We start from the raw sequence: 27,811 nt of genomic DNA on the forward strand, positions 1-27,811 counted from the left end.
TGACCTGCATATCTTTGTGACTGTGGGAGGAAACCGGAGCACCCGGAAAAAAACCAATGCAGACACGGGGAGAACGTGCAAACGCCACACAGTCAGTTGCCTGAGGCGGGAGTTGAACCTGGGTCTCTGGCGCTGTGAGGCAGCAGTGCTAACCACTGTGCCACCGTGCCGCCCACATCCAACACCTCTTTTCCTGAGATATAGACTGTTCCCAAGCTATCACCACTAACTTCCTCAAGTTCCTAAGCCTTCATGTTTTTTTCCTCCACAGGAAAACACAGAAGAAAAACTTTCATTGAGGACCTTACCCATCTCCTGCAGTTCTACACAAACATGCCTAGCTTGGTCTTTGAAGGGTCCTATTCTCTCTCTAGTCATTCATTTTCCTTCAACATACTTCAGGAATCTCTTTGGATTCACCCTAACCTCCTAATCCCTCTTCACCCTCCTGATTTCCTTCTTCAGTAAACTCCTGCATCCCCTATATACCTCCAGGAATCCCCATGATCCCAGCTGCATGTACCTTAACCATACCCTTTTTCTGGTCAAAGCCTCAATATCTCCTTGATGCCTACACATACAATTTTGATGTCAAGGACAGTGACTACCACCTCACACCTCTGGAATTGAGCTCTTTGTCCATGTTTAAACGAAAGCATTAATTAAGTCACAAGTAGAGTGGCCCTTGTGCAACTCAAACTAAGGGTATTGTTAAGCAAGTGTTCGCAATGATAGCATTGTTGATGATCCTTTATCCAGGCCAATCAGAGGCCATTAGCTCTTCATTCCTCAACAGGGAGGATGTGACTGTTGCTGTTAATGCTGAGGTCCACACCACAAACAAACTCCCCCAGGGACTAGTTTTTCTTAAATTAGTTTGCTGAAAGAATAGGAAAGCCAAATTTAGCAATGTGAACACTTGGAGTCCAGTGGACTCTTGGATCTACGTCAAATTAAAATAATGGCAACATAAAATTTCAAGTTAAACTATCTTAAGCTGTTGCAGAGGTAGAAGAGCTGTTAACTGCTCTATTAGCAACGAACTTGAACAATTTACAACATGAAACTTAAGGGGAGGGCTTTGTCAATAATCATTAAATTCTTCCTTGAGGCACTTAGTGGTAGTTGTGAGGCAACAATATTGACTTAAAACAAAACCACATCTCATTCCAGGTCTCCCAGCTCCTCTTTTACTTTGAACCTTTATCAGAAATTGGAACTAGAATAGTTGTGGTTTGTTTACTGTGTGTGAGTTTACTCAAGGTTTGGCAAATTAAATAATTAATCAAAGAAGTTACAGAGTCCCTACAGTGTGGAAGTATGTCATTCAGCCCACTGATTCTCCAAAGAGCATCCCAACCAGACCTAATTCCTTCTCCTATTCCTGCATTTCCCATGGCTAACTTACCAAGTCTGCAAATCCTTACACACTATGAATAATTCAGCATGGTCAATCGAATCATCAAGATGGCAGCAGTGGAGTAGGCAGCATTTGGGTTCCTGTGCCCAGGCTAGTACTCTTTAACTGCATTTTTCTTTTTTCCTTCCACGCCCTTTCCCCTCAAACTTACCTGTTAAAGAGCGCTATTTGACAAGAGACGTTTTCGACGGCGGCATTTTCAGAGGCAGTGTGGCTACAGAGTCGTTGGTCAGTCGGCCTGAGAAGCCTGGAGCAGGACACTCACCTCCGCATGGAATAAGCCCCTGACGGCAGTATGGCATGGGCTGGGAAACCCAGTACGGGATACTCTCAGGGCAACATAGCATAGGATGGAAAGCCAGGAGCAGGACATTTCTTGACATGGCGTGAGCTAGGCCGGGAAGCCCAAAGTGGATCACTCTCTCAGTGGCACGGTCTGGACTGGGAAACCCAGAGCGGGACTCCAGCAGTAGAGGTGGAGAAGTAAAAAATTGGTCTCTCCATAAATTATCATCTTTTATTTTGTTCTGTGATTGGTGCTTATGTACGAGTGGTGGTACGCACTTTTCACTGCATTTTATATTGAATCCATGTGACAATAAAGGATATTCACCTAACCTTCACACCTTTGTGCTGTGACAGGAGACCTACAAAGACACCAAAAGAATGCACAAACTCCATACAGATAGTCACCCAAGGATGCAAATTGAACCCTTGGTGCTGTGAGGCAGCAGGGCTGACCACTGAATCACCGTGCCATCTTTTAAGTTTTTATGATTTAAATAAAATTTAAGTAAAAGTATAGATAGAACATAGAACATAGAACAATACAGCACATAACAGGCCCTTCAGCCCACGATGTTGTGCCGAACATTTGTCCTAGCTTAAGCACCTATCCATGTACCTATCCAATTGCCGCTTAAAGGTCACCAATGATTCTGACTCTGCCACTCCCACAGGCAGCACATTCCAGGCCCCCACCACTCTCTGGGTAAAGAACCTACCCCTGACATCCCCCATATACCTTCCACCCTTCACCTTAAATTTATGTCCCTTTATGGGTAAACATGTGAACATTCGAAAGAACCGAAGCAGGCCATTCTGCCCCACGAGCCTGATCTGCCATTCACTCGTGGTTGAAATGATTGTGGCGTCTTAGAAACTTGGTACTTTTTAAATCTAGTTCTTATCTGGGACTAAGTTCATAACAAATGCATTGATGTAGCACAGTTAACAGTAAAACAAAACAATCCAGGGAGCAGTATGAAACAAAGTTTGACTGACAGAAGACTGGACGTGGTGCCACTATTTAAGAAAAGCAGTAACTGAGGGATCTACAGACCAGTCAGCCTGACATCAGTCATGGGTAAGCTATTGGAGGGAATCCTGATAGGAATTACATGTATTTAGAAAGGCAAGGACTAATTAGGCATAGTCAATGTGGCTTTGTGCATAGGAAATCATGTCTCACTAACTTTATTGAGTTTTTTCTTGAAGAAGTGACAAAGAGGATTGATGAAGGCAGAGCAATGGATGTGATCTGTATGGACTTCAAAAAGGCATTTGACAGGTAGACTGGCTAACAAGGTTAGGTCACATGAAATACAGGAACAACTAGCTATTTGGATACAGGATTGACTCTAAGGTAGAAGACAAAGAGTGGGGTGGTGGAAGGTTGCTTTTCAGGTTGGAGGCCTATGACCAGCGGTGTGCTCTTCATCATTTATATAAATGATTTGGATGTGAGCATGTGAAGTATCATAGTAAATTTGCAGACGACACCAAAACTGGAGGTGTAGTGGGCAGCAAAGAAGGCTACCTCAGAGTACAACAGAATCTTGATCAGATGGGCCAGTGGTAGATGAAATTTAATTAAATAAATGTGAGGTGCTGTATTTTGGGAGGGTAAGTCTCAGCAGGACTTACGCACTTAATGGTAAGATCATGGGGAGTGTTGCCAAACAAAGAAACCTTGGACTGCAGATTCATATTTCTTTGAAAGTGGAGCCGCAGGTAGATAGGATAGTGAAGAAGGCATTTGATATGCTTGCTATTATTGGTCAGTGCATTGAATAGGGTTCAATTGAGTAGGGCAGTCATGTGGACGTACAGGCCACTTTTCGAATACTGTGTACAATTCTGGTCTCCCTCCTATAGGATATTGTGAAACTTGAAAAGGGTTCAAAAAAGATTTACAAGGATGTTGCCAGGGCTGGAGGGTTTGAGCTATAGGGAGAAGCTGGGGCAATTTTCCCGAGCATGAGAGGCTGAGTAGTGACCTTAGAGCTTTACAAAATTGTGAGGGGCATGGATAGGGTAAATAGACAAGGTCTTTCCCTGGGGTGGGGGAGTTCAAAATCAGAGAGCATAAATTTAAGGTGAAACAGGAAACATTTAAAAGGAACCCAAGAGAGAACATTTTCATGCTGAGGGTGGTCTGTGAATGTAATGAACTGCTGGAGGAAGTAGTGGAGATTAGAACAATTACAACATTTAAAAGGCACCTGGATGGGTAGTTGATGGAACATGTTCATCTTGATGTCCAATTACTAGCAGCGTATCGCAAAGGTCAGTGTTGGGTCCACTGCTGTTCATCATTTTTATAAATGACCTGGATGAGGGTTTAGGAGGGTGGGTTAGTAAATTTGCGGTTGACACTAAGGTCGGTGGAGTTGTGAATAGTGACGAAGGATGTAATAGGTTGTAGAGAGACATAGATAGGATGCAGAGCTAGACTGAGAGGTGGTAAATGGAGTTTAATGTGGACAAGTATGAAGTGATACACTTTGGACAGAGTAATTGGAATGCAAAGTATTGGTCTAATGGTAAGATTCTTGAGAGTGCAGATGAGCAGAGAGATCTGTGTCCATGTACACAGATCCCTGAAAGTTGCCTCCCATTTTGACAGCGTTGTTAAGAAGGCATACAGTGTTTTGGCCTTTATTAATAGAGGGATCGTGTTCAGAAACCAGGAGGTTATGCTGCAGCTGTACAAAACTCTGCTACGGCGACACTTGGAGTATTGTGTACAGTTCTGGTCACCGCATTATAAGAAGGATGTGGAGGCTTTGGAAAGGGTGCAGAGGAGATTTAGTAGGATGTTGCCTGGTATGGAAGGAATGACTTACGAGGAAAGGCTGAGGGCCTTGAGGCTGTTCTCATTAGAGAGAAGAAGGTTGAGAAGTGACTTAATAGAGACATATAAGATAATCAGAGGGTTAGATAGGGTGGACAGGGAGAGCCTTTTTCCAAGTATGGGAACGGCAAACACGAGAGGACACAACATTATAGGTATAGGTATAAGACAGATGTTGGAGATAGTTTCTTTACTCAGAGAGTAGTAAGGGTATGGAATGCTTTGCCTACAACGGTAGTAGATTTGCCAAATTTAAGTGCACTTAAGTCATCATTGGACAGGCATATGGATGTACATGGAATAGTGTAGGTGGGATGGGCGTCAGATTGGTATGACAGGTTGGCGCAATATTGAGGGCCGAAGGGCCTGTACTGCGCTGTAATGTTCTATGTTCTATGTATATGAATAGGAAGGGTTTAGGGGGATATGGGCCAAATGCTGGCAAATGGGACTAGATTTATTTAGGATATCTGATTGGCATAGACAAGTTGGATCAAAGGGTCTGTTTTTGTACTGTATATCTCTGTAACTCTATGACTGAGCTTTATAAGGAGATATTAGAGTAAATTGCCAAAAGTTTGGTTGAACAGATAGATTTTTAAAATGACTGTAACTGTGAAAAGAGTCAAAGAAGATGTTTTACAGGATTTTCAGACTAATGCAACTGAAGGCAAAGCTGCCAATGGTGCAGTGAGGAAGATTAGGGATGCATAACAGTCCAGAGTTAGAGAAATATCACTGAGATTAAAGTGTAAAGGATTGATTCACTTACCCTTCTTAAACAAATACCCAGCTGAGCAAAGAGCACCACTAATGACAGGACCAGAGTTGTTTCTTGATATTACCTGAAATGGAAAGATTTCATCAACTTTGATTCAAATTCCACCCTTCCATCAACTTTACATGGTGCATTTCAGACTTTTCTGTGATTTTTGTATTTCCTCTTCTGGGAATATGCTGTCAATCAACATCTACTCTAATTCTCCTGCCTCACACGACAACCTCAACTACATTTCTTCCTGCAGATGCTGCTGGGAGTATTAAGTTTTTGTTTTTGTTTCAGATTTCCAGCATCCTCAGTTTTTTTGTTTTATTTTGGTATTAACTCACTGCCACATCTCTTCCATGATTTGGAGATGCCGGTGTTGGACTGGGGTGTACAAAGTTAAAAATCACACAATGCCAAATTATAGTCCAACAGGTTTGTTTGGAAGCACAAGCTTTCAGAGTGCTGCTCCTTCATCAGGTGGAGGAGTGGCGCTCCGAAAGCAAGTGGTTCCAAATAAACCTGTTGGATTATAACCTGGTGTTGTGTGATTTTTAACTTTGTACATCTCTTCCAGGTATGCCTTCCATGAAAAAGCTCTGCTTCTCTCCAGGATTTCCATTCTAATCTTGTTTTTTGCTCTCTGTCACTACTTTCATTTTCTTCCCGCGTATCTGACACAGACTTTGCCAAAACCTGCTTCTATATCTGCATCTTACTCTCCAGGAACTTCCTCCAACTTAGACTCATCCCATGTGGATTCTGACTGAAGTTTCATATTTCGAATCCACCCAGGATCAACACTCCTCAGAAAACTGTTCTTACCGCATCCTGGGAGCCACACTATGTGGATATGGTAGTGCATAGCACTCTTGACCTCTCTCTCCATCAGCGCTGCCTCACATTGCCTCAGAGCTGTTCTGCCCCCATCCCAGCTCCATTTCATTCTCCAGCTTGTTCAATTTTCTAACAAGAAAGCTTTTCTCTTCCTTTCAGACATTAAGGAAGGCAAGGCACAACAACTCTGAGTTACCCACGCCCCATTTGGAACCTCCCTCCCTCCCACTTCCCTCTGACACCATTCTTTCTCCTGACCTCCAACTCTTGTTAAGTGTTTACTATCCCTTTTGACCTTCTGCTCTCAGCTGAATGTTTTGTAATCAGCAAAAATCCCTCTGTGCCCCCACCTCAATATGTTTCAGGTGGACATGATAATGAAATCTTCTTTTGTCACACCTATCTCCATTCCAATGGATTTCAGTACCCACAGATGCCTTCACTTGCCTCCAATGCTCTCCTTCAACCTGGACCCCTGTCTTTTACTCGTAGTCAACTTGTTCATTGAGAACTGTTGATATGTCAACAGTCACCTTAATTTCTTTATCCCCCTCATCCATTCAAACCTATCCCCCTCTGAACTGACTGCGCTCCATGCTCTCAGATCCAAACCTGACTTTGTCACCAAGCCTGCCAACAAGGGTGGTGCTGTTATTGTCTGGCATACTGACCACTACATTGTGCAGACTGAGCACTAGTTCTGAGATACCTGCGGCTACCTCCCTTGACCATGACCCCACCATGGCATACCAGGCTTTTGTGTCCATGACTGTCATCACCCTCACCTCATCTGGGATCTCCCCATGACAGCCTCCCAGATCATAGTCCCCCAACCCATACAACCCAGTCTACCTTCTCCCTAAAATCCACAACCAGACCTACCTGGGCAGACTGACTGTTTCTGCCCCACGGAACGTATTTCTTCCTACCTCGACTTGATTTTTTTTCCTCACTATCCATTGCCCACATACATTGATGATTTTTCTGACAGTTTACATTGGTTTCAAAATTTCCAGTTTGTGTGCTCTAGCCACCTCCTCTTCACCAAAGACGTGTAATACCTTTACACAGCCATCCCCCATCAGGATCTGGAAAGATGACCTGAACTGACCCCATCTGTCATCAAGGAGGAGAAAGTGAGGTCTGCAGATGCTGGAGATCAGAGCTGAAAATGTGTTGCTGGAAAAGCGCAGCAGGTCAGGCTGCATCCAAGGAACAGGAAATTCGACATTTCGGGCATAAGCCCTTCTTCAGGAAAGGTTCCTGAAGAAGGGCTTATGCCCGAAATGTCGAATTTCCTGTTCCTTAGATGCTGCCTGACCTGCTGCGCTTTTCCAGCAACACATTTTCAGCTCATCTGTCATCACCCTCTTCCACCTGGCTGAGTTGTCCTCACTTTGGACAACTTCTCCTTTAATTCCTCTCACTTTCTTCAGGTCAGAGGTGTGGTCATGGATATCCTCATGAGCCTGTCTTTTGTTTTGTACGTGGAATATTCCTTGCTCCAATCTTATCAAGCCCTACCCCATAACTCTTTCTCCAGTGGTTTCATGGCATCATTGATGTTGCATCCCTTGCTTGTTCTGAACTGGAAAAAATTATCTATTACGCCTTTCATTTTCACCATTCCCTTGCCATTTCTCCATTGACTCCAGCTATACTTCTTGCTGTGTCAGGAATGCAGCTAACATAATCAAAGAACCCTTCCACCCCAGTCATAATGTCTTCCACCCTCTTCCATTGGGCAAAAGATACAAAAGCTTATACACGTACCAATAGACTCATAAACAGCCTCTTCCCGCATTGTTGTTAAACCTTTGAATTGATTTCTCAAAATTCAAATTAATTGAACGGAATTGAATTGAATTTATTGTCATGTATACTGAGGCATGTTGAAAAGCTTTGTCTTGCGAGCAATACAGGCAGATCACATAGTTAAGTAGCATAGATAAGTAAATAATAGGTAAACAGTGGCAAAATCAAAAACACAGGTACAGGCAAATGTTAAGAGTTTGTGAGCAATGGTAGAGATTGTAGAAAAACATTGCCAGGGTGGGATGGATCTTTGAGAATGCTGGCAGCCTTTCCTTGACAGCGGGCCTGGTAGATGGATTCCATAGATGGGAGGTTGGCCTTTGTAATTATCCGGGCTGAATTCACCACTCTCTGTAACCGTCTCCAATCTTGAATGGTACAGTTGCCATACCAGGTAGTGATACATTCAGACAGAATGATCTCGATGGCGCACCTATAAAAGTTGCAAGGGTATTCGCCATCATGCCAATTTCCTTAGCTGCTTGAGGAAGGAAGAAGAGATGTTGTTGGGCCTTTGTAACCAGTGCGTCCACATGAAGAGTCTGAGATGACATTCCCAGGAGCTTGACACTGTCTACTCGTGCGCCCCCCCCCCATGCTGTTAATATGTAGGGGGGCATGTGTAACATCCTGCCGAAAGTCAATAATGGGTTCCTTGGTTTTGCCAGCATTGAGAGCTAGGCTGTTCTCAGTGCACCATTTTTCCAGATCTTCCTCCTCCCATCTGTAGTCTGTTTCATCATCATCTCATTATGGTGGTGTCATCAGCGAACTTGTAAATGGCATTAGTCTGGTATTTGGCAACGCAATCATGGGTATACAGTGAGTACAGTAGGGAGCTGAGTACATACCTCTGAGTGTTAGTTAAGGATGAAATATTGTCCCCAATCTTCAATGATTGTGGTCTGTGGGTCAGGAAACTGAGAATCCAGTTGCAGAGAGTAGGGCTTAGTCTGAGATCACTAAGTTTAGCAATCAGTCTCAAGGAGATAATAGTGTTGAACTGTAGTCAATGAGTAGGATTTTTATGTAGCTGTTCTTGGTGTCAAGATGTTCTTGGGAGGGGTGATGGGTAAGTGATATGGCATCTGACGTGGACCTGTTGATCTGATAGGCAAATTGGATGATGTTGGCCCTCTTGAAACAGGCAGGGACAGTGGCCTGCTGCAGGGAGAGATTGAAGATGTCCAAGGAGACCTCTGCCACTTAAATGTTGATCTTGCTCTTTGCACACCTTCTCTGCAGCCATAACATTGTATTCTTTGCTTTGTTCTAATATTCTAATTCACTTTGGAATGATCTGCCTGTACAGCACTCAAACAAAACTTTTCACTGTACCTAGGTATATTTGACAATAATAAATCAAAGCAGAATTCTGGGTAATCCAAGGTGGAGAATGGGAAAAAAATTTGTAGTTTTAAGAGCTGCTCCTTTTTTGAGGTATTTTAGGAGTTGGAAGAGATTTTCTCAAAGTCCAGGAGCAGTAATTACTGTTTTATAAGCTATTGCGTTGTTTTTGAACTTGGGGGGGGGGGGTGCAGAATAAGATCAAAACAATGGCACTTTTAAAAGCAGGAAGACAGACAAAGGCAGAGATCACGTGGTCAGAGAAAGGAACCTATACTGCTGTCTGACTCAGCAGTGAATCTGAACAGCTACTGCCTTAGCTGTTTGAGTTCAAGTATGTCTGGACATCGGAGTGCATATAGGAAAAGTTAACAAACAGCTAAATTCACAGCTGACCTTGAACGAACCTGTATGGGAGAGCTCACAACGGGAGAAACTAATGGCATAGTTTTTAAAGTGTAACCTTGTTGTAAATCTACGATAATGAGTAGAGCGGGTTTTTTTCTCATTATATGTTTTATTGAGATCTCTCCCTTGATTAAGTTTTAAAAATATAAAACATAGGTACTAAGTTAGCCTGGAGCAATGTTTTGTTTGCCCAGATGAAGGGCTTATACCCGAACCGTCAATTCTCCTGCTCCTCAGATACTGCCTGACCTGCTGTGCTTTTCTAGCACCACACTCTCGGCAGTGTACTTTTAGAACAATAAGGCGGTGCTATTTTCTGGGTCTGTAGATTGTTAAGGTGCAAAGATGGCCTTTAGCAGAGTGATGTGCTCTTCCTGTCGGATATGGGCGATTAGGGAGAGTTTCCATGTAATCTGCAGGAAGTGTCTTTGATTGTGAATCCTATTATATTGCATGGATCAGTTGGAGTGGCAGTTAAAGGCAATAAGGAATTTACAGGAGTTAGTGGTGTGGATGGATGGTAGGTATAGGAAGGGACAAAAACTGCAGATACAGTTAAGTAGATAGGTTACCTTCCGAAAAGATAGGAGAGGGTGACAGGAAGTGAAGGAGTCTCCTGTGCTATCCCCATCTCAAACAAGTATGCTGTTTGGAAAATGTAGGGGGTGATGGACTCTCAGGGGAATGTAGCATGAACACCCAAGTTTCTGATACCAAGAATGGCTCTAATTTAATAAAGGATATGTCAGGTTCCAAGCAATTGATTGTGAAGGGGCCTCTCTAGATACACGGACAGACGTTTCTGTGCCTGGCAGTGAGAAACCAGAATAGTGTGTTGCCTCCCTAGTGCCAAGATCAAGGATATCTCAGAGGGGGTGCAGTATGTTCTCAAAGTGGAGAAGGGCCACCAGGAGGTTGTTGTACACATTGGAACTAATAGAGTCATAGAGTCCTAAAGGTGGACAGCATGGAAACAGACACTTCGGTCCAGCCCATCTGTGCCGACCAGATATCCCAACCCAATCTAGTCCCACCTGCCAGCACCCGGCCCATATCCCTCTGAACCCTTCCTATTCATATACCTCTTAAATGTTGCAATTGTACCAGTCTCCACCACATCCTATGGTAGCTCATTCCATACATGTACCACCTCTGCGTGAAAAAGTTGTCCCTTAGGTCTCTTTTATATCTTTCCCCTCTCACCCTAAACCTATGCCCTCTAGTTCTGGACTCCCGACCCCAGGGAAAAGACTGTGTCTATTTATCCTACCTATGCCCCTCATAATTTTGTAAACCTCTATAAGGTCAACCCTCAGCCTCCGACGCTCCAGGGAAAACAGCCCCAGCCTGTTCAGCCTCTCCCAATAGCTCAGATCCTCCAACCCTGGCAACATCCTTGTAAATCTTTTCTGAGCCCTTTCAAGTTTCGCAACATCTTTCTGATAGGAAGGAGACCAGAATTGCACACAATATTCCAACAGTATCCTAACCAATGTCCTGTACAGCCGCAACATGATCTCCCAACTCCTGTGCTAAATACTCTGACCAGTAAAGGAAAGCATACCAAACGCCTTCTTCACTATCCTATCTACCTGTGACTCCACTTTCAAGGAGTTATGAACCTGCATTCCAAGGTCTCTTTGTTCAGCAACACACCCTAGAACTTTACCATTAAGTGTATAAGTCCTGCTAAGATTTGCTTTCCCAAAATGCAGCACCTTGCATTTATCTGAATTAAACTCTATCTGCCACTTCTCAGCCCATTGGCCCATCTGGTTCAGATCCTGTTGTAATCTGAGGGTTACCCTCTTCACTGTCCACTACACCCTCCAATTTTGGTGTCATCTGCAAACTTACTAATTGTACCTCTTATGCTCACATCCAAATCATTTATGTAAATGGAAAAAAGTAGCGGACCCAGCACCAATCCTTGTGGCACTCCACTGGTCACAGGGCTCCAGTCTGAAAAACAACCCTCCACCACCACCCTCTGTCTTCTACCTTTGAGCCAGTTCTGTATCCAAATGGCTAGTTCTCCCTGTATTCTGTGAGATCTAACCTTGCTAATCAGTCTCCCATGGGGAACCTTGTTGAACGCCTTACTGAAGTCCATATAGGTCACATCTACTGCTCTGCCCTCATCAATCTTCTTTGTTACTTCTTCAAAAAACAGAATCAAGTTTGTGAGATATGGTTTCCCACGACTGACTATCCCGAATCAGTCCTTGCCTTTCCAAGTACATGTACATCCTGTCCCTCAGGATTCTCTCCAACAACTTGCCCATAACTGAGGTCAGGCTCACGAGTCTATAGTTCCCTGGCTTGTCTTTACCGCCCTTCTGAAACAGTGGCACCACGTTTGCCAACCTCCAGTCTTTCGGCACCTTACCTGTGACTATCGATGATACAAATATCTCAGCAAGAGGCCCAGCAATCACTTCTCTAGCTTCCCACAGAGTTCTTGGGTACACCTGATCAGGTCCTGGGGATTTATCCACCTTTAACTGTTTTAAGGCATCCAGCATTTCCTCCTCTGTAATCTGAACATTTTGTAAGATGTCACCATTATTTCCCTACAGTCTATATCTTCCATATCCTTTTTCACAGTAAATACTGATTCAAAATATTCATTTAGTGTCTCCCCCATTTTCTGTGGCTCCACACAAAGGCCGACTTGCTGATCTTTGAGGGGCCCTATTCTCTCCCTAGTTAACCTTTTGTCCTTAATATATTTGTAAAAACCCTTTGGATTCTCCTTAATTCTATTTGCCAACGCTATCTCATGTCCCCGTTTTGCCCTCCTGATTTCCCTCTTAAGTATACTCCTACTTTCTTTATACTCTTCGAAGGATTCACTCAATCTATCCTGTCTATACCTGACATATGCTTCCTGCTTTTTCTTAACTAAACCTTCAATTTCTTTAGTCATCCAGTATTCCCTATACCTACCAGCCTTCCCTTTCACCCTGTCAGGAATATACTTTTTCTGGATTTTCTTGTTATCTCATCTCTGAAGACTTCCCATTTTCCAGCCGTCCCTTTACCTGCGAACATCTGCCTCCAATCAGCTTTCAAAAGTTCTTGCCTAATACCGTCAAAATTGGACTTTCTCCAACTTAGAACTGGTCTATCCTTTTCTATCACTATTTTAAAACAAATAGAATTATAGTCGCTGGCCCCAAAGCGCTCCCGCACTGTCACCTCAGTCACCTGCCCTGCCTTATTTGCCAATAGTAGGTCAAGTTTTGCACCTTCTCTAGTAGGTACATCCACATACTGAATCAGAAAATTGTCTTGCACACGCTTAAGAAATTCCTCTCCATCTAAACCTTTAACACTATGGCAGTCCCAGTCGATGTTTGGAAAGTTAAAATCCCCACCATAACTACCCTATTATTCTTACAGATAGATGAGATCTCCTTACAAGTTTGTTTCTCAATTTTCCTCTGACTATTGGGGGGTCTATAAAACAAACCCAATCAGATGATCATTCTTTTCTTATTTCTCAGTTCCACCCAAATAACTTCCCTGGATGTATTTCCAGGAATATCCTCCCTCAGCACAGCTGTAATGCTATCCCTTATTAAAAATGCCACTCCCCCTCCTCTCTTGTCTCCCTTTCTATCCTTCCTGTAGCATTTGAATCCTGGAACATTAAGCTGCCAGTCCTGCCCATCCCTGAGCCATGTTTCTGTAATTGCTATGATATCCCAGTCCCATGTTCCTAACCATACCCTGAGTTCATCTGCCTTCCCTGTTAGGCCATTTGCATTGAAATAAATGCAGTTTAATTTATTATTCCTCGCTTGTCCCTGCCTGCCTGACTGTTTGACTCACTTCTGTTCTCAGCTGTACCCATCTCAGATCGATCTCTTTCCTCACTATCTCCCTGGGTCCCACCCCCCCGCTTTACTAGTTTAAATCCTCCCAAGCAGTTCTAGCAAATTTCTATTTGGCTAGAACTGAGAAATAAGAGATCACCTTATTGTAATTAAGGACCACCCCCCACCACCCCCCCCCCGCAATAGTCAGCGGGAAATTAAGAAACAAATTTGTAAGGAGATCTCAGTTATCTGTAAGGGCGGTTATGGTCGGGCATTTTAACTTTCCAAACATAGACTGGGACTTCCATAGTGTTAAGGGTTTAGATGGAGAGGAATTTTTTAGTTGTGTATAAGAAAATTTTCTAATTCAGTATGTGGATGTACTCCTGTAGAACGTGCAAAATGTGACCTACTATTGGGAAAGAAGGCAGATCAAGTGACTGAGGTATCAGTGGGAGAGAAGGTTGGGGCCAGCGACCATAATTATATTAGTTTTAAAATAATGGTGGAACAGATAGACCAAAGTTCTAAATTGAGGGAAGGCCAATTTAGGCAAGAACTTTTAAAAGTTGATTGTGGGCGGATGTTCACAGATAAAGGGATGGCTAGAAAATGGGAAGTCTTCAAAAATGAGATATCGTGAGTCCAGAGACAGTATATTCCCGTTAGAGTGAAAGGCAAGGCTGGTGGTGACAGGAATGTTGGCTGACTGGAGGAATTGAGGTTTTGGTTAAGAAAAAGAAGGAAGCATACATCAGGTATAGACAGCAGAGATCGAGCAAATCATTAGATGGATATAAAGGCAGTAGCAGCATACTTTAGATAAATATGAGGTGCTGCATTTTGGAAAGGCAAATCAGGCAGGAGTTATACACTTAATGGTAAAGTTGCTGAACAAAGAGACCTTAGGAGTGCAGGTTCACAGTTCCTTGAAAGTGAGGTCACAGATAAATATGATAGTGAAGAAGGCGAGTGGTCTTTATTGGTCTTTATTGATCAGAGCATTGAGTATCAGAATTGGCAAGTCATGTTGCAGCTGTACAGGACATTGATTAGGCCACTTTTGGAATATTGCATGCAATTCTGGTCTCCCTCCTATTGGAAGGATGTTGTGAAACTTAAAAGGGTTCAGGAAACATTTATAAGGATGTTGCCAGAGTTGGACGATTTGAGCTATAGAGAGAGGCTGAGTAGGCTGGGGCTGTCTTCCCCATAGTGTTAGAGGCTGAGGGATGATCATAGAGAGTTTGATAAAAATCATGCAGGGTGTGAATAGGGTAACTGGGCAAGGTCTTTTTGCTGGGATGGAGGAGTCCAGAACTAGAAAGCAAAAGTTTTGGGTAGATTTAAAAATGACCTAAGGGGCAATTTTTCATGCAGAGGGTGGTGTGTGTATGGAATGAGCTGCCAGAGGAAGTGATGGAGGTTAGTACAATTGCAACATTTAAAAGACTGAGTACATGAATAGGAAAGTTTTAAAGGGATATGGGCTAAGTGCTGGCAAATGGGACTAGATTAAGTTAGGATATCTGGTCAGCCTGGACAAAGAACAAAGAATGAATAAAATTTACAGCCCAGGGACAGGCCCTCAGCTCCCCCCCTCCCCCTATGCCTGAGCGAATTTAAACCTACTGTTTGAACCTGTCACCCAATTCCTAAGCATCTATATCCCTCTGCTCCCCACCGACTCATCTTCCAGATGCATTTTAAATGAATCTACCGTGCCTGCCTCTATCACTTCTGCTGGCAATGCATTCCAGACGCCCACCACCCTCTGTGTAAAGTACTTTCTGCGTGTATTCCCCCTCAAACTTTTCACCTCTCACCTTGAAAGCGTGACCTCTCGAAGCACCCATCACCCTGGGAAAAAGCTTATCGCTATCTACCCTGTCTATACTCTTCATGACTTTGAAAACCTCAATCAGGTCCCCCCCTCAATCTCCTCTTTTCTAATGAAAACAAACCTAACCTAATCAATCTCTCTTCATAGCTAGGACCTTCCATACCAGACAACATCCTCATAAACCTTCCCTGCACCCTCTCCAAAGCGTCCACATCCTTTTGGTGCTGAAGGATCTGTTTCCGTACTGATTATGTATCCTCTCACCCTATTTCCTGTAAAGACTCCATCCCATTCTCCTAGTCTTGCTTGCATCTGTTCTAAAGGTACCACCTTTCACATGTGGGTCTCAGAAATGCTCACCATTTTCCTCAAAGATTCCCTATTTGTGGTCGACAGGGCCATTAGCTGTATCCAGTTCATTTCCCGCTACATCTTTCTTTCCACAACAATGATAGGATGCACCTGGCCATCACCACCTCCACATCCAATTGAAATTGGCCATTTCCGTCACCTCCAACAGGATGCCACAACTAGATACATGCTCTGCAGGGACTGTTCCCTTCAGGACACCCTGGTCCACTCCCAACACCACCTCGACACATGGAACCTGCCCATACAATCACAAAAGGTGTAACACCTGTCCATTTATCTCCTCTCAACTCATCCAAGGCTCCAGACACATCTTCCGGGTGAAACAGCTTGTACTTCATGCGATCTAATTAACCATATTCACTGCTCACACTGTGGTCTTCTTTACATTTGGGAGACAAAGCATAGACTGGGTGCCTACTTTGCAGAACACCTACATTCTGTCTATAAAAATGACCAATGGCTTCCAGTTGACTGTTATATTAACACACCACCGTGTTCCCTGGCTGACATTTTTGTCACAGGGCTGTTCCAGACAGCATCAGCACAAGTCCAAAGAACAGCATCTCATTTTCTACTTGGGGACCCTGCAGCATCTGGGCCTCAACATTGAGTTCAACAACTTTAGAGCCTGATTCCACCATTCCATGTTTGTTACTCACCCTCACACCCAGTCCTATTATGACATTGTTTGCTTTTAGCACAACCAGCTGAAAATGTGTTGCTGGTCAAAGCACAGCAGGCCAGGCAGCATCTCAGGAATAGGGAATTTGACGTTTCAAGCATAAGCCCTTCATCAGGAATGAGAGAGAGTAGCCAAGCAGGCTAAGATAAAAGGTAGGGAGGAGGGACTTGGGGGAGGGGCGATGGAGGTGGGATAGGTGGAAGGAGGTCAAGGTGAGGGTGATAGGCCGGAGTGGGGTGGGGGCGGAGAGGTCAGGAAGGAGATTGCAGGTTAGGAGGGCGGTGCTGAGTTGAGGGAACCGACTGAGACAAGGTGGGGGGAGGGGAAATGAGGAAACTGGAGAAATCTGAATTCATACCTTGTGGTTGGAGGATTCCCAGGCGGAAGATGAGGCGCTCCTCCTCCAGCCGTCGTGTTGTTATGTTCTGCCGGTGGAGGAGTCCAAGGACCTGCATGTCCTCGGTGGAGTGGGAGGGAGAGTTAAAGTGTTGAGCCACGGGGTGGTTGGGTTGGTTGGTCCGGGCAGCCCAGAGGTGTTCTCTGAACCACCGAACTCATCAGCCTGCTCCTGCCCCACCGAACTCATCTCCCAATACCTCGACACGGTCCTGGCCCCTTTAGTCCAAGAACTCCCCACCTACGTTCGGGACACCACCCACGCCCTCCTCCTCCTCCAGGATTTTCGCTTCCCCGGTCCCCAACGCCTTATTTTCACTATGGACATCCAGTCCCTGTACACCTCCATCCCCCATCACGAAGGACTCAAAGCCCTCCGCTTCTTCCTTTCCCGCCGCACCAACCAGTACCCTTCCACTGACACCCTCCTTCGACTGACTGAACTGGTCCTCACCCTGAATAACTTCTCTTTTCAATCCTTCCACTTCCTCCAAACTAAAGGAGTTGCCATGGGCACCCGCATGGGCCCCAGCTATGCCTGCCTCTTCGTAGGATATGTGGAACAGTCCATCTTCCGCAACCACACTGGCACCAACCCCCATCTTTTCCTCCGCTACATCGATGACTGTATCGGCGCTGCCTCGTGCTCCCACGAGGAAGTTGAACAGTTCATCAACTTTACCAACACCTTCCATCCCGACCTTAAATTCACCTGGACTGTCTCAGACTCCTCCCTCCCCTTCCTAGACCTTTCCATCTCTATCTCGGGCGACCGACTCAACACAGACATCTACTATAAACCGACTGATTCCCACAGCTACCTGGACTACACCTCCTCCCACCCTGCCCCCTGCAAAAACCCCATCCCATATTCCCAATTCCTTCGTCTCCGCCGCATCTGCTCCCAGGAGGACCAGTTCCAACACCGCACAGCCCAGATGGCCTCCTTCTTCAAGGACTGCAGATTCCCCCCTGACGTGATCGACGATGCCCTCCACCGCATCTCCTCCACTTCCCGCTCCTCCGCCCTTGAGCCCCGCTCCTCCAACCGCCACCAAGACAGAACCCCACTGGTTCTCACCTACCACCCCACCAACCTCTGCATACAACGTATCATCCGCCGTCATTTCCGCCACCTCCAAACGGACCCCACCACCAAGGATATATTTCCCTCCCCTCCCCTATCAGCGTTCCGCAAGGACCACTCCCTTCGTGACTCCCTCGTCAGATCCACACCCCTCATCAACCCAACCTCCACCCCCGGCACTTTCCCCTGCGACCGCAGGAAATGTAAAACTTGCGCCCACACCTCCACACTCACTTCTCTCCAAGGCCCCAAGGGATCCTTCCATATCCGCCACAAGTTCACCTGTACCTCCACACACATCATCTATTGCATCCGCTGCACCCGATGTGGCCTCCTCTATATTGGGGAGACAGGCCGCTTACTTGCGGAACGCTTCAGAGAACACCTCTGGGCCACCCGGACCAACCAACCCAACCACCCCGTGGCTCAACACTTTAACTCTCCCTCCCACTCCACCGAGGACATGCAGGTCCTTGGACTCCTCCACTGGCAGAACATAACAACACGACGGCTGGAGGAGGAGCGCCTCATCTTCCGCCTGGGAACCCTCCAACCACAAGGTATGAATTCAGATTTCTCCAGTTTCCTCATGTCCCCTCCCCCCACCTTGTCTCAGTCGGTTCCCTCAACTCAGCACCGCCCTCCTAACCTGCAATCTCCTTCCTGACCTCTCCGCCCCCACCCCACTCCAGCCTATCACCCTCACCTTGACCTCCTTCCACCTATCCCACCTCCATCACCCCTCCCCCAAGTCCCTCCTCCCTACCTTTTATCTTAGCCTGCTTGGCTACTCTCTCTCATTCCTGATGAAGGGCTTATGCTCGAAACGTCGAATTCCCTATTCCTGAGATGCTGCCTGGCCTGCTGTGCTTTGACCAGCAACACATTTTCAGCTGTGATCTCCAGCATCTGCAGACCTCATTTTTTACTTTTAGCACAACCAACCCATTTTCACCCACTCTCAGGCCTGTTATCACATAATATGGCCTCTTTTCAGCACAGCTCACCCAATCTCTCCTACTCTTAGCTTTTATTATTACTTTTCTTCTGTATTGGCTTGCCATCCATAATCTCCTGGTTTTCCTACCTGTTTCATATCTGTGTCTCTGGGCTTCATCTCCATCAATTCACTCACTTTCCCTTCCCACTCCATCCACCCCCACCACAAACTTTGTCTTCAGCATAATTACCAGCTTTTCCTAGCTGCTGTCAGTTCTGAAGAAAAGTCACCAGACTCGAAACATTAGCCATGCTTTCTTCTCACAGATGCTGCCAGGCCTGCAGAGTTTCGTCAGTCATTTCTATCTTGTTTCACATTTTTGTCTTATTTTACATTTTTTCCCATAGCACTTCCTTTAAAATTGATGTTCAATTTCCTAGTTTCTCCATCTTTGTTGTACCTTGCTGAACTCAGCAATTTTCAATCCAATGTTTCTGTTTTGCCTTCCCTTTTCTTCACATGACTGAGGATTCCTGATCGACCATCCTTGAAAGTGTCCATTCCATTCCTGGACATCCTTCATCTTCCTCCCAAAACCATGATAGGGATTCCTTGTATCCAACTTGTACCCCATCAGTCTCCACCTATAAAATCTCTCATAAAAACAAAGTACTGCAGATCTGAAACAATATGCTGGAGAAACTCACAGTGGAGAGAGAAACAGAATTACCATTTTGAGTTCAATATGACTTGGGCTCAATGTCAACTTTGTTTCTCTCTCTTTCCACAGATGCTGCCAGACCTGATGCATTTCTCCAGCAGTTTCTGCTTTTATATTAAATCCTTAACTTCTTCCAGTTCCAAAGGATCAATACAATGAATTGTTGGTCTCTATCTCTCCCCAGTTCCTACCTTGATGTGCCAATTCCAATTGACTGTATTCCTGCAAATTTTATCAATGGAAATCTTGCCTCTGAACTGTCCTATCCAGTAAATTGCCTTTTCTATTGCTAATAATTTAATAACTAACAATTAAAAGTTATCAAAGAAATCCATGTCATTTATAATTTTTATGTCTTGCTTGCTTTGAGCAGTTTCAAAAGAACAGGAACAGACCCTTCAACCCTCCAAGCTTGTGCTGATCTTCAAGCCCGAACTAAACTAAAAACAAACCTCTGCCCTTATTTAGTCTTATCCCTCACTATTCATGTAACCACCCAAATGCATCTTAAATATTGCCAACTTACCTGCTTCTGGCAGTGTTTCAGGCTCCTATACCTCTCTGTGCGAAAAACTTCCCTTGCACACCTCCTTTAAACTTTTCCCCTCTCACCTTGAACCTGTGTTGCCTTGTAATTGGAACTTCAACCCTGGGGAAAAAGCCTTTAGATTTCCCTTGAGATTAATCTTTGCTCTGTGGAATCTCCCAGTCAATCCTGAAGGTTAGCAATGTTATTGCTGCTTCAACTACATTGACAATATAATTTTGGGTTTCCAGCATTTAGAGTAGGTTTTCGGTCTGTTCTTTGAAAAGTAATTACAAAATGATCAAAGTTATGCATTTGACAATTCATGTTTTTTTTAAATCATCCCAGCTTCATAGCAATAGCTGCAAACACTGTTGATAAGGAGCAGTGTGAAACGTAGATGCAGGGAGGTTCTAGGAAACGTGAAACACTGAGATTTTATTTAGCCCTCTGATCATATTTTGTGGAATGTTGGATAAAGGTTGCTATGGTAATTTGCGAGGAGAGCTTGGCATTGGATTATAGAGAGGCATAAATGTTTAATTTTTTTATTGTAGTAAGTGGCTACTTTAAACTTGGAAAGCTTGAACATTGAAACTTTACTTTTTGATACAAAGCCAAGTATTACGGTAGCAGTTCAACAGACTACAAAGGTGTGGACACAGTGTGTCTTTTCAGTGCAATAAAAGGATAAGGGAAGGAGGGAGGATTGGGGATTAACAATGAGAGTCGCAACAGAAGTTGTGACTGACTGGTCACATGAGAACTGGGGTGTGCTCAAATTACGGTTTTTAAGTCCATTTTGCAGTTTACATTGCAATCTCAAAGATACACTTCATACCGCAGTAGAATATGTATTCGATGCTCAATCCTTCCCAGAATTGTAGACTTCATTTAGAATGAGGTAGAGTGAGTGAAGAAACAATGTATGCTAAATTATTTACGAGAAGTTCTTTTATTCAAAGTATGTGGAAATGCATAGTAAAACTATAATTGTCATTAAAAACGAATGTTTGTAGCGGCGTTAAGTTCATTTTATTCCTTATTCAAAGAATGTAATTAAATTGAATAAATGACCTCTGCATCTCTTACAATGTGAGTTAGAGGTCAAATCATTGGTTTGAAGACGTGAAGAGCGTGCCATGATGCATCAATTACATCCAGGACTCCCCACACCCACACAGCTTCCTGTATGGGGAAGGTGGGTGCAGCCATTCAGAGCTCAAGGGTTCTGCTCCTTTCCTTATGCAGCAAAGGCTGTCCCAGTAAACTGATTACAACACAGGAAGTGGGCTGGCTCTACTGCATTACCGTATCATACTGAAAAGGTTACTGCATCACTCAACTTGTACACGAGGAATAGCCCTGATGAGTATAGGATTTTAGTCTAAATTGTTTGAAAATAGAAGTAAGTGCGCTTACTTCAGGAGAGGCAAGACGGATTGTATACTTACACAAAGCTATTGAGAATTTACTGTAGCTGCAGCCGCTACTTTGAAGCTTGTGTGTGTGAATTGTTTCCTGAATTCCAGGCAGGATGATAGCTGCACAGGTTTTGGCCTACTTCTTTACAGAATTAAAGGCTGATCAAGTCAAAAAGGTGAGCGTCTTTGTTCACATGTAAGTTCGTTGGTACTGTGTTATATAGATTGTTGGTGCTTTTTGAAAAAAATAAACTGTTTGGGTAATATCCACTAAACTCAAATGCACCGTTAGAAGGAAACAATTAAGAGACAAGTACAAAAGATCTAAGGAGGTGTACCTGTTGTGCAAAATGGGCCTCAAGTGTTCTATCTGTGTGGCTTAATCTATAAATATATTTCTGAAAGGATTTGTAATGGCTTCCTTAATCTCTTACTGCAATGTCCTTGAAATCAGTATATCGATGTCATTCATACTAGGTGGGTTTTTTTAAAATAGTTATGGATGTTTTGTTTAATTTGGGAATTGATAATTCTCAACATTAATGTTGTGTCTATTCATATTTACAGAAATTTAAAACATATAAGAATTTTCTTCTCTTGGCTTTTGCTATCACATCATTCTCAATTCTGTATGTGCCCTGGACACAGGCCTGTCTATGGTTCCAGTTAAAGAGCTTTATAGGAACCAAAATTATTTCAGCACTGGGTATGAAAGCAAGCATTTATTATCAATTAAATTAGATTAATTGTGTATTAATTAATCTTATAATACAACAGTCATCAACATTGGCTGATTTTTCCCTGGCAAAGACTTTAGTCAGTTAAAGTAGTTAGGTTCTCTAGCATAGATTGTGAAAACTGTGTGAAAAATCTCATTTATTTGAGAATAGCATTAACCAAGTATCCGCTGCTATGAATATTATAAAGTTGCAAAATAAGGTTCTCTGTAAACCAACTGTTGGAACAAGAAGCCTTAATGAAAAAGGCTTTCAAAAAGCTTTCCTCATCTTTTGCCTTTATTTTGGCCAAATGATTACTTCAGTCAGCACCTTGCTGTCAAGATACCTTTGAGAAAGGTCATTATACCAATCTTTCAAGCTTAACAGTATTTTTGGAAATAAAATTGCAGTTTTGCAACATTCTATGATGGATTTGAAACACTATCCTATAATACAGGTTACATTTATCAAAATCAGCCAATTGTTAGTTCTTCAATACAGAGCAGGATAGGGCTGTTGCTTGGTTTAATAAACCAGTTCACAAAATGGAGAAAAGATTCCCCTCTATGGTTTTAAAGAGATTTGGGTTCAGATTTGTTACTTGGGCATCACAGTTGGTATACCTTGGCATCTTCACGTCTCTATATCTTGCTGTAAAATAGCAGACTGCTTCAGCTTTCTTAACCCTTTAAATGAAATGTAACCTCTCCCTAAATGTGCATTAAAAAATTAAGCTACTTGAACATCCTTATTGCCACCTGAACTCATCCAAAATCAGTTTGTTCTGAAAATGCAAAATCCAGGTTGTTAATAAATATTAATATGTACAGTGTCTGTCCTTTTTAACTAATTGCTTTTCCAGCTTTATATTACCCTGCCAGCAATTGTTTGGTTGAGAGGATGATGGTTTAAATCTGATTCTGTACTGTGCAAATGCTTATGTTAGCAAAAATGAATATCAGATCATCTACCCTTGGAAGTGTTAATTGAAAGTACAATGCTGGTCAGGTTAATCGAGTACTTATATGGAAATTTTAACAAAATTAAACCTTGGAGGTATTTTGCAGGCAAATAAATCAAAACTAGAATACTGAGCCAAGGTCACCAAAAACTTAGATGATTTAGGAAACCAATGTGGAAAGGCTTCAGGAGGGAATTTAAGAACTTCAGGGTAGAGACAGCAACCACCACTGGTCAAGTGATTAAAATCAGAGATGTCCAAGAGGCTGAAGCCTTTGAGGTGTGGGTGGAGGAAATTACAAAGGGAGGAAGGCTATGGATGGTTTTGAAGACAATTGTGTGAATTTAGAAATGAAATGTTTTACCAGGATCACTCAAGTATGTAGGTGATATATTTAGGCCAAGGACTGGCAAATTTAAAACAAATATTACTTTTCTCAACTAGTTGTGACTCTGAGGTCACTACCCCACAGTGTGATGGATATTGGGACACTGAATAAATTTTGAGAGAGATTTTAAGTTTGTAATGGATTAAAGGTTTATGGGGAGCAGGTGGGAAAGTGGTGTTGAGGTCAAAATGAGATCAGCCATGATCATGTTAAATAGCTCAAGGGCCTGTATTGCCTACTCCTAATCCTTATGTCCTTTATAAGCAAATAAAGGATTTTCTTTGCATGAGTAAGGATATGAGTAACAGAGTATTGAATGAGTAGAGATATGGCAGGATGGAATTACAGAGCTTTGCACTTAGATATCTGAATGATTTGGTGAAAATGACAAACACAAATGATTGTTTAGAGGTAGTCAACATGTCTTTGCTTGGGAAATCATGTCTTGCTAACTTGATTGAGTTTTTTTGATAAGGGCAGAGCAACGGACATGGTCTGTATGGACTAGGCAGAAGTGAGACTGCAGTTGCTGGCGATTAGAGTCAAGATTAGGGTGGTGATTGAAAAGCACAGCAGGTCAGACAGCATCCGAGAAGCAGGTAAATCAACGTTTCAGGCAAAAGCCCTTCATCAGCTGATGTTGATCCCTGATGAGGGGCTTTTGCCCGAAATGTCTTTTTTTTTTCCCTGCTCCTCAAATGCTACAGGATCTATATGGACTTCAGTAAGGCGTCCGACAAGGTTCCTCATGGTAGACTGGTTAGCAAAGTTAGATGACATGGAATTCAGGGACAACTATCCATTTGAATACAGACCTGACTCAAAAGTAGAAGACAGATTGGATGCCTGTTACCAGTGGTGTGTCACAGAGATTGGTGTTATGATGACTGCTTTTTGTCATTTGTAGAAGTGATTTGAATGTGAGCATTAGAGGTATAGTTAGTACGTTTGCAGATGACACAAATTTGGAGGTATAGCGGACAGCATAGGTTACCTCATTATGACAGGATCTTGATCAGACGGGCCATTGGGCCAAAAGTGGTAGATGGAGTTTAATTTAGATAAATATGAGGTGCTGCATTTTGGAAAGGCAGTTCGGTGCAGGATTTATTAATGATAAGGTCCTGGGGAAAGTTGCTGAACAAAGGCACTTTAGAGTACAGGTTCAAGGTTCCTTTAAAGTGGAGTTGCAGGTAGGTGGGATAGTGAAGGCATTTGGTACAATTTCCTTTATTGGTCAGAGCATTGAGTTTAGGAGTTGTTAGGTCATGTTGTGCCTGTACAGGATATTGGTTAGGTCACTTTTGAAATACTGTGTGCAATTCTGGTCTCGCTCCTATCGGAGGTTTGGTGTGAAACTTGATAGTGTGAAACATAAAAGATTTACAGGAATGTTGCTAGGGCTGGAGGGTTTGAGCTATAGGGAGAGGCAGAATAGGCTGGGGCGAGTTTTCCCTGGAGCATTGGAAGCTAAAGGGTGACCTTAGAGGTTTATAAAATCATGAGGGCCATGGTTAAGTTAAATAGACAAGATCTTTTCCCTGGGGTGGGCAAGTCCAGAACCATAAGTTTACAGTGAGAGGGGAAAGATATAAAAGGGACCAAAGGAGCAACATTTTCACACAAAGGGTGGTGTGTGTATGGAATGAGCTGCCATAGGAATTGGCAGAGGCTGGTACAATTACCCATCCAGGTACATCTTAAATGCTGTATATGAATAGAAAGGGGTTAGAGGGATATGGGCTAAGTGCTGGGAAATGGGACTGATTAGTTTAGATTATCAGGTCGGTATGGATGAGTTAGACCGAAGCTCTGCTTCTTTGTACATAGTCATAGAGATGTACAGCATGGAAACAAACCCTTCAGTCCAACCCGTCCATGCTGACCAGATATCCCAACCTAATCTAGTCCCACCTGCCAGCACCCAGCCCATATCCCTCCAAACCCCTTACCCAAATGCTTCTTAAATGTTGTAATTGTACCAGCCTCCACCACATCCTCTGGTAGCTCGTTCCAATATCTTGATAACTATGACTCTATAAGAAGCCAGAGTTGGAAAAGCAAAGAAATCTACAGTTTAAAGGGTTGGAGGAGTCCATAATGAATTTTTTAGATTAGATTAGATTACTTACAGTGTGGAAACAGGCCCTTCGGCCCAACAAGTCTACACAGACCCGCCGAAGCACAACCCACCCATACCCCTACATGAACAGAATTTCGCAATTGTTGTTATGGGAGCCAATTTGTTAACCAAGGACTGAATTTTTATACATCAGAAGAATCTCTGGATATTTAAGTTGTGAGCAGGATCTGGATGCAGAAATCCCCTTCTCATTTCCAATAGACCCAGTTTCTGTCAGCAGGGGAGAGAGTGTTGTGTGTAACAAGCTTTCCAGTTATCGTCGAGGATACAAGGGCCCAAAATGCTGGAGGAATGGATGAGTTGGTATTGATGGCATGAGGGTTTAAGGTTGGGGTGAGGGTGGATGGGAGTGTCAGGGCTCGCGGGCCTAACAACATGAATGAATGAATAGTTTATTGTCACGCATTCTGAGGCGATACAGAGAAAAGCGTTTTGACGCCACAATCTGGCGCCATTTTAAAGTAAAGGTACTTAAATAGATATCATCTTCATTGATCAGTGTCCCAAACACAGGTCTAGGGCTTCTGCAACGTCTACACAAGTTTGGCCTTAAGGAGTCCCTGCTCTGAGTACAGAAACGACGACTCAGGATGCCCCAGGAGACCCTGCCAAGAGTCCCTGCTTCAGGCCTACACTCCCCAGCCCCGGCAGTGACACCGCTGCAATGGGCGAGCCGCCTCGAACCTCCCTCAGCTGGGCGTCCCTGCGCCACCGCTACAACCGCCACCAAAACTCCAGGCTGCGGGCCTGCTGATTTCAGCCCGGAGTCGGTCCCCTCACCGGCCACTGCTGCAGCTGCCAAGAGACCCGAGCACCGCCAGCACCACCACAACATAACCAAGATGGAGTAATGGATACAGCCAGCCTGGAGTGAATGGATTCCGACACCCAAACACCAACAACAGCTGGGGCTTTCAAATGGGGGAAAAAGTGAGGCAGGAGATCCAGAGTCAAAAAGTGTGGCGCTGGAAAAGCACAGCCGGTCAGGCATCATCTGAGGAGAGGGACGTTTGGGGCATAAGCCCCAAATGGCCTGTTCCCAGTGTCACAAGGAAGACTTTGGCCAAACTTCCAGCCTCACGAAGTTAAACATCACCTGGTGCATCAGCAGAATTGTGTGAAGATAGTCGAAATTTTGGATTGTTATCTTTGCCAGTTGAATGAGCAATCTTTGAAGGCTCCCACCTCTAATATGACACTGCTTCATTACTGTACTTTAGCACAGTAATGAGCTCATTTACTGATTGGAGCCAGAATCCTCGGTGCCACTCACTGAAGCTTGTTAAGAGTGGCAATGGAAATTGAACCTTCTTTTCCAGCTGTCTACTCATTTCTCAAATCAAATTTTCTCTTCTGCCAGTTTTTTGCTTCCCAGATATGGTAACTTGGAGTTTCACAGATGCTGTGTCACTTCTCCAACATCATATAAGTGACCTGTCTTCATCGAACAGGCTAGTAATGAAATTTGGCATGGTATTCAATTGTGAGGCATTACATCATCTAATGCTAACTTATATAGCCCTCATGACATCAACAAGACTCTGCTCCCTCGCTTATATGGTTAAGTAAAATGAATGAACCTAGAAGATGAGAGTCGAATGATTACTTGGCTATCACATTCAGCACAGTTAAGGGTGAGGTTGCTGATATCCACCCATACTGACTTCCAGACAGCCTAACTATTGAATTTCATGGGGTTTTTATACAGCCCTGCCTTGGAGAAAAATGAGCGCTGCTGTAACCCAATGCTCAATAGGGCTCACCCTTAGTCATAATGTATCCTGAGCACTCTTGAAGAGGTGAGGGTCAGACACACAGCCCTCTGGGGGCATTCCTGTCCTTGAGAGCTGATGGGCAATCTGATATATTGCACCTTTAGTCATCCTAGCCAGGCCAGAACTAAGTATTGATCACTGCTGAGACTACAGATAGGACTGGGAAAGATTGGGCAATCTGGTTTAATGTGGATATTTGAGGCCAGGTGAGGAGGAGGAATCTCTCGTCAACTGGAAATAGATGTCCTGCATTTTTGTAGAGAACGAGGAATCTGGATGTT

At 43.8% G+C, this 27,811-nt stretch overlaps 1 protein-coding gene across 1 annotated transcript in view; it reads left to right on the forward strand.

Moving 5' to 3' along the window:
- Positions 1-21,391: 21,391 nt before the first annotated feature.
- The window catches only part of hk1 (hexokinase 1), a 113,210-nt gene continuing 106,790 nt past the window's right edge, over positions 21,392-27,811 (forward strand). The window contains exon 1 of the mRNA XM_060841824.1: positions 21,392-21,720. Coding sequence (XP_060697807.1) covers positions 21,658-21,720 — 63 coding nt within the window. The 5' untranslated portion in view covers positions 21,392-21,657. The remainder of the gene's footprint in view (positions 21,721-27,811) is intronic.

The sequence above is a fragment of the Hemiscyllium ocellatum genome, chromosome 22, assembly GCF_020745735.1.
Source record: "Hemiscyllium ocellatum isolate sHemOce1 chromosome 22, sHemOce1.pat.X.cur, whole genome shotgun sequence".
NCBI lineage: Eukaryota > Metazoa > Chordata > Chondrichthyes > Orectolobiformes > Hemiscylliidae > Hemiscyllium > Hemiscyllium ocellatum.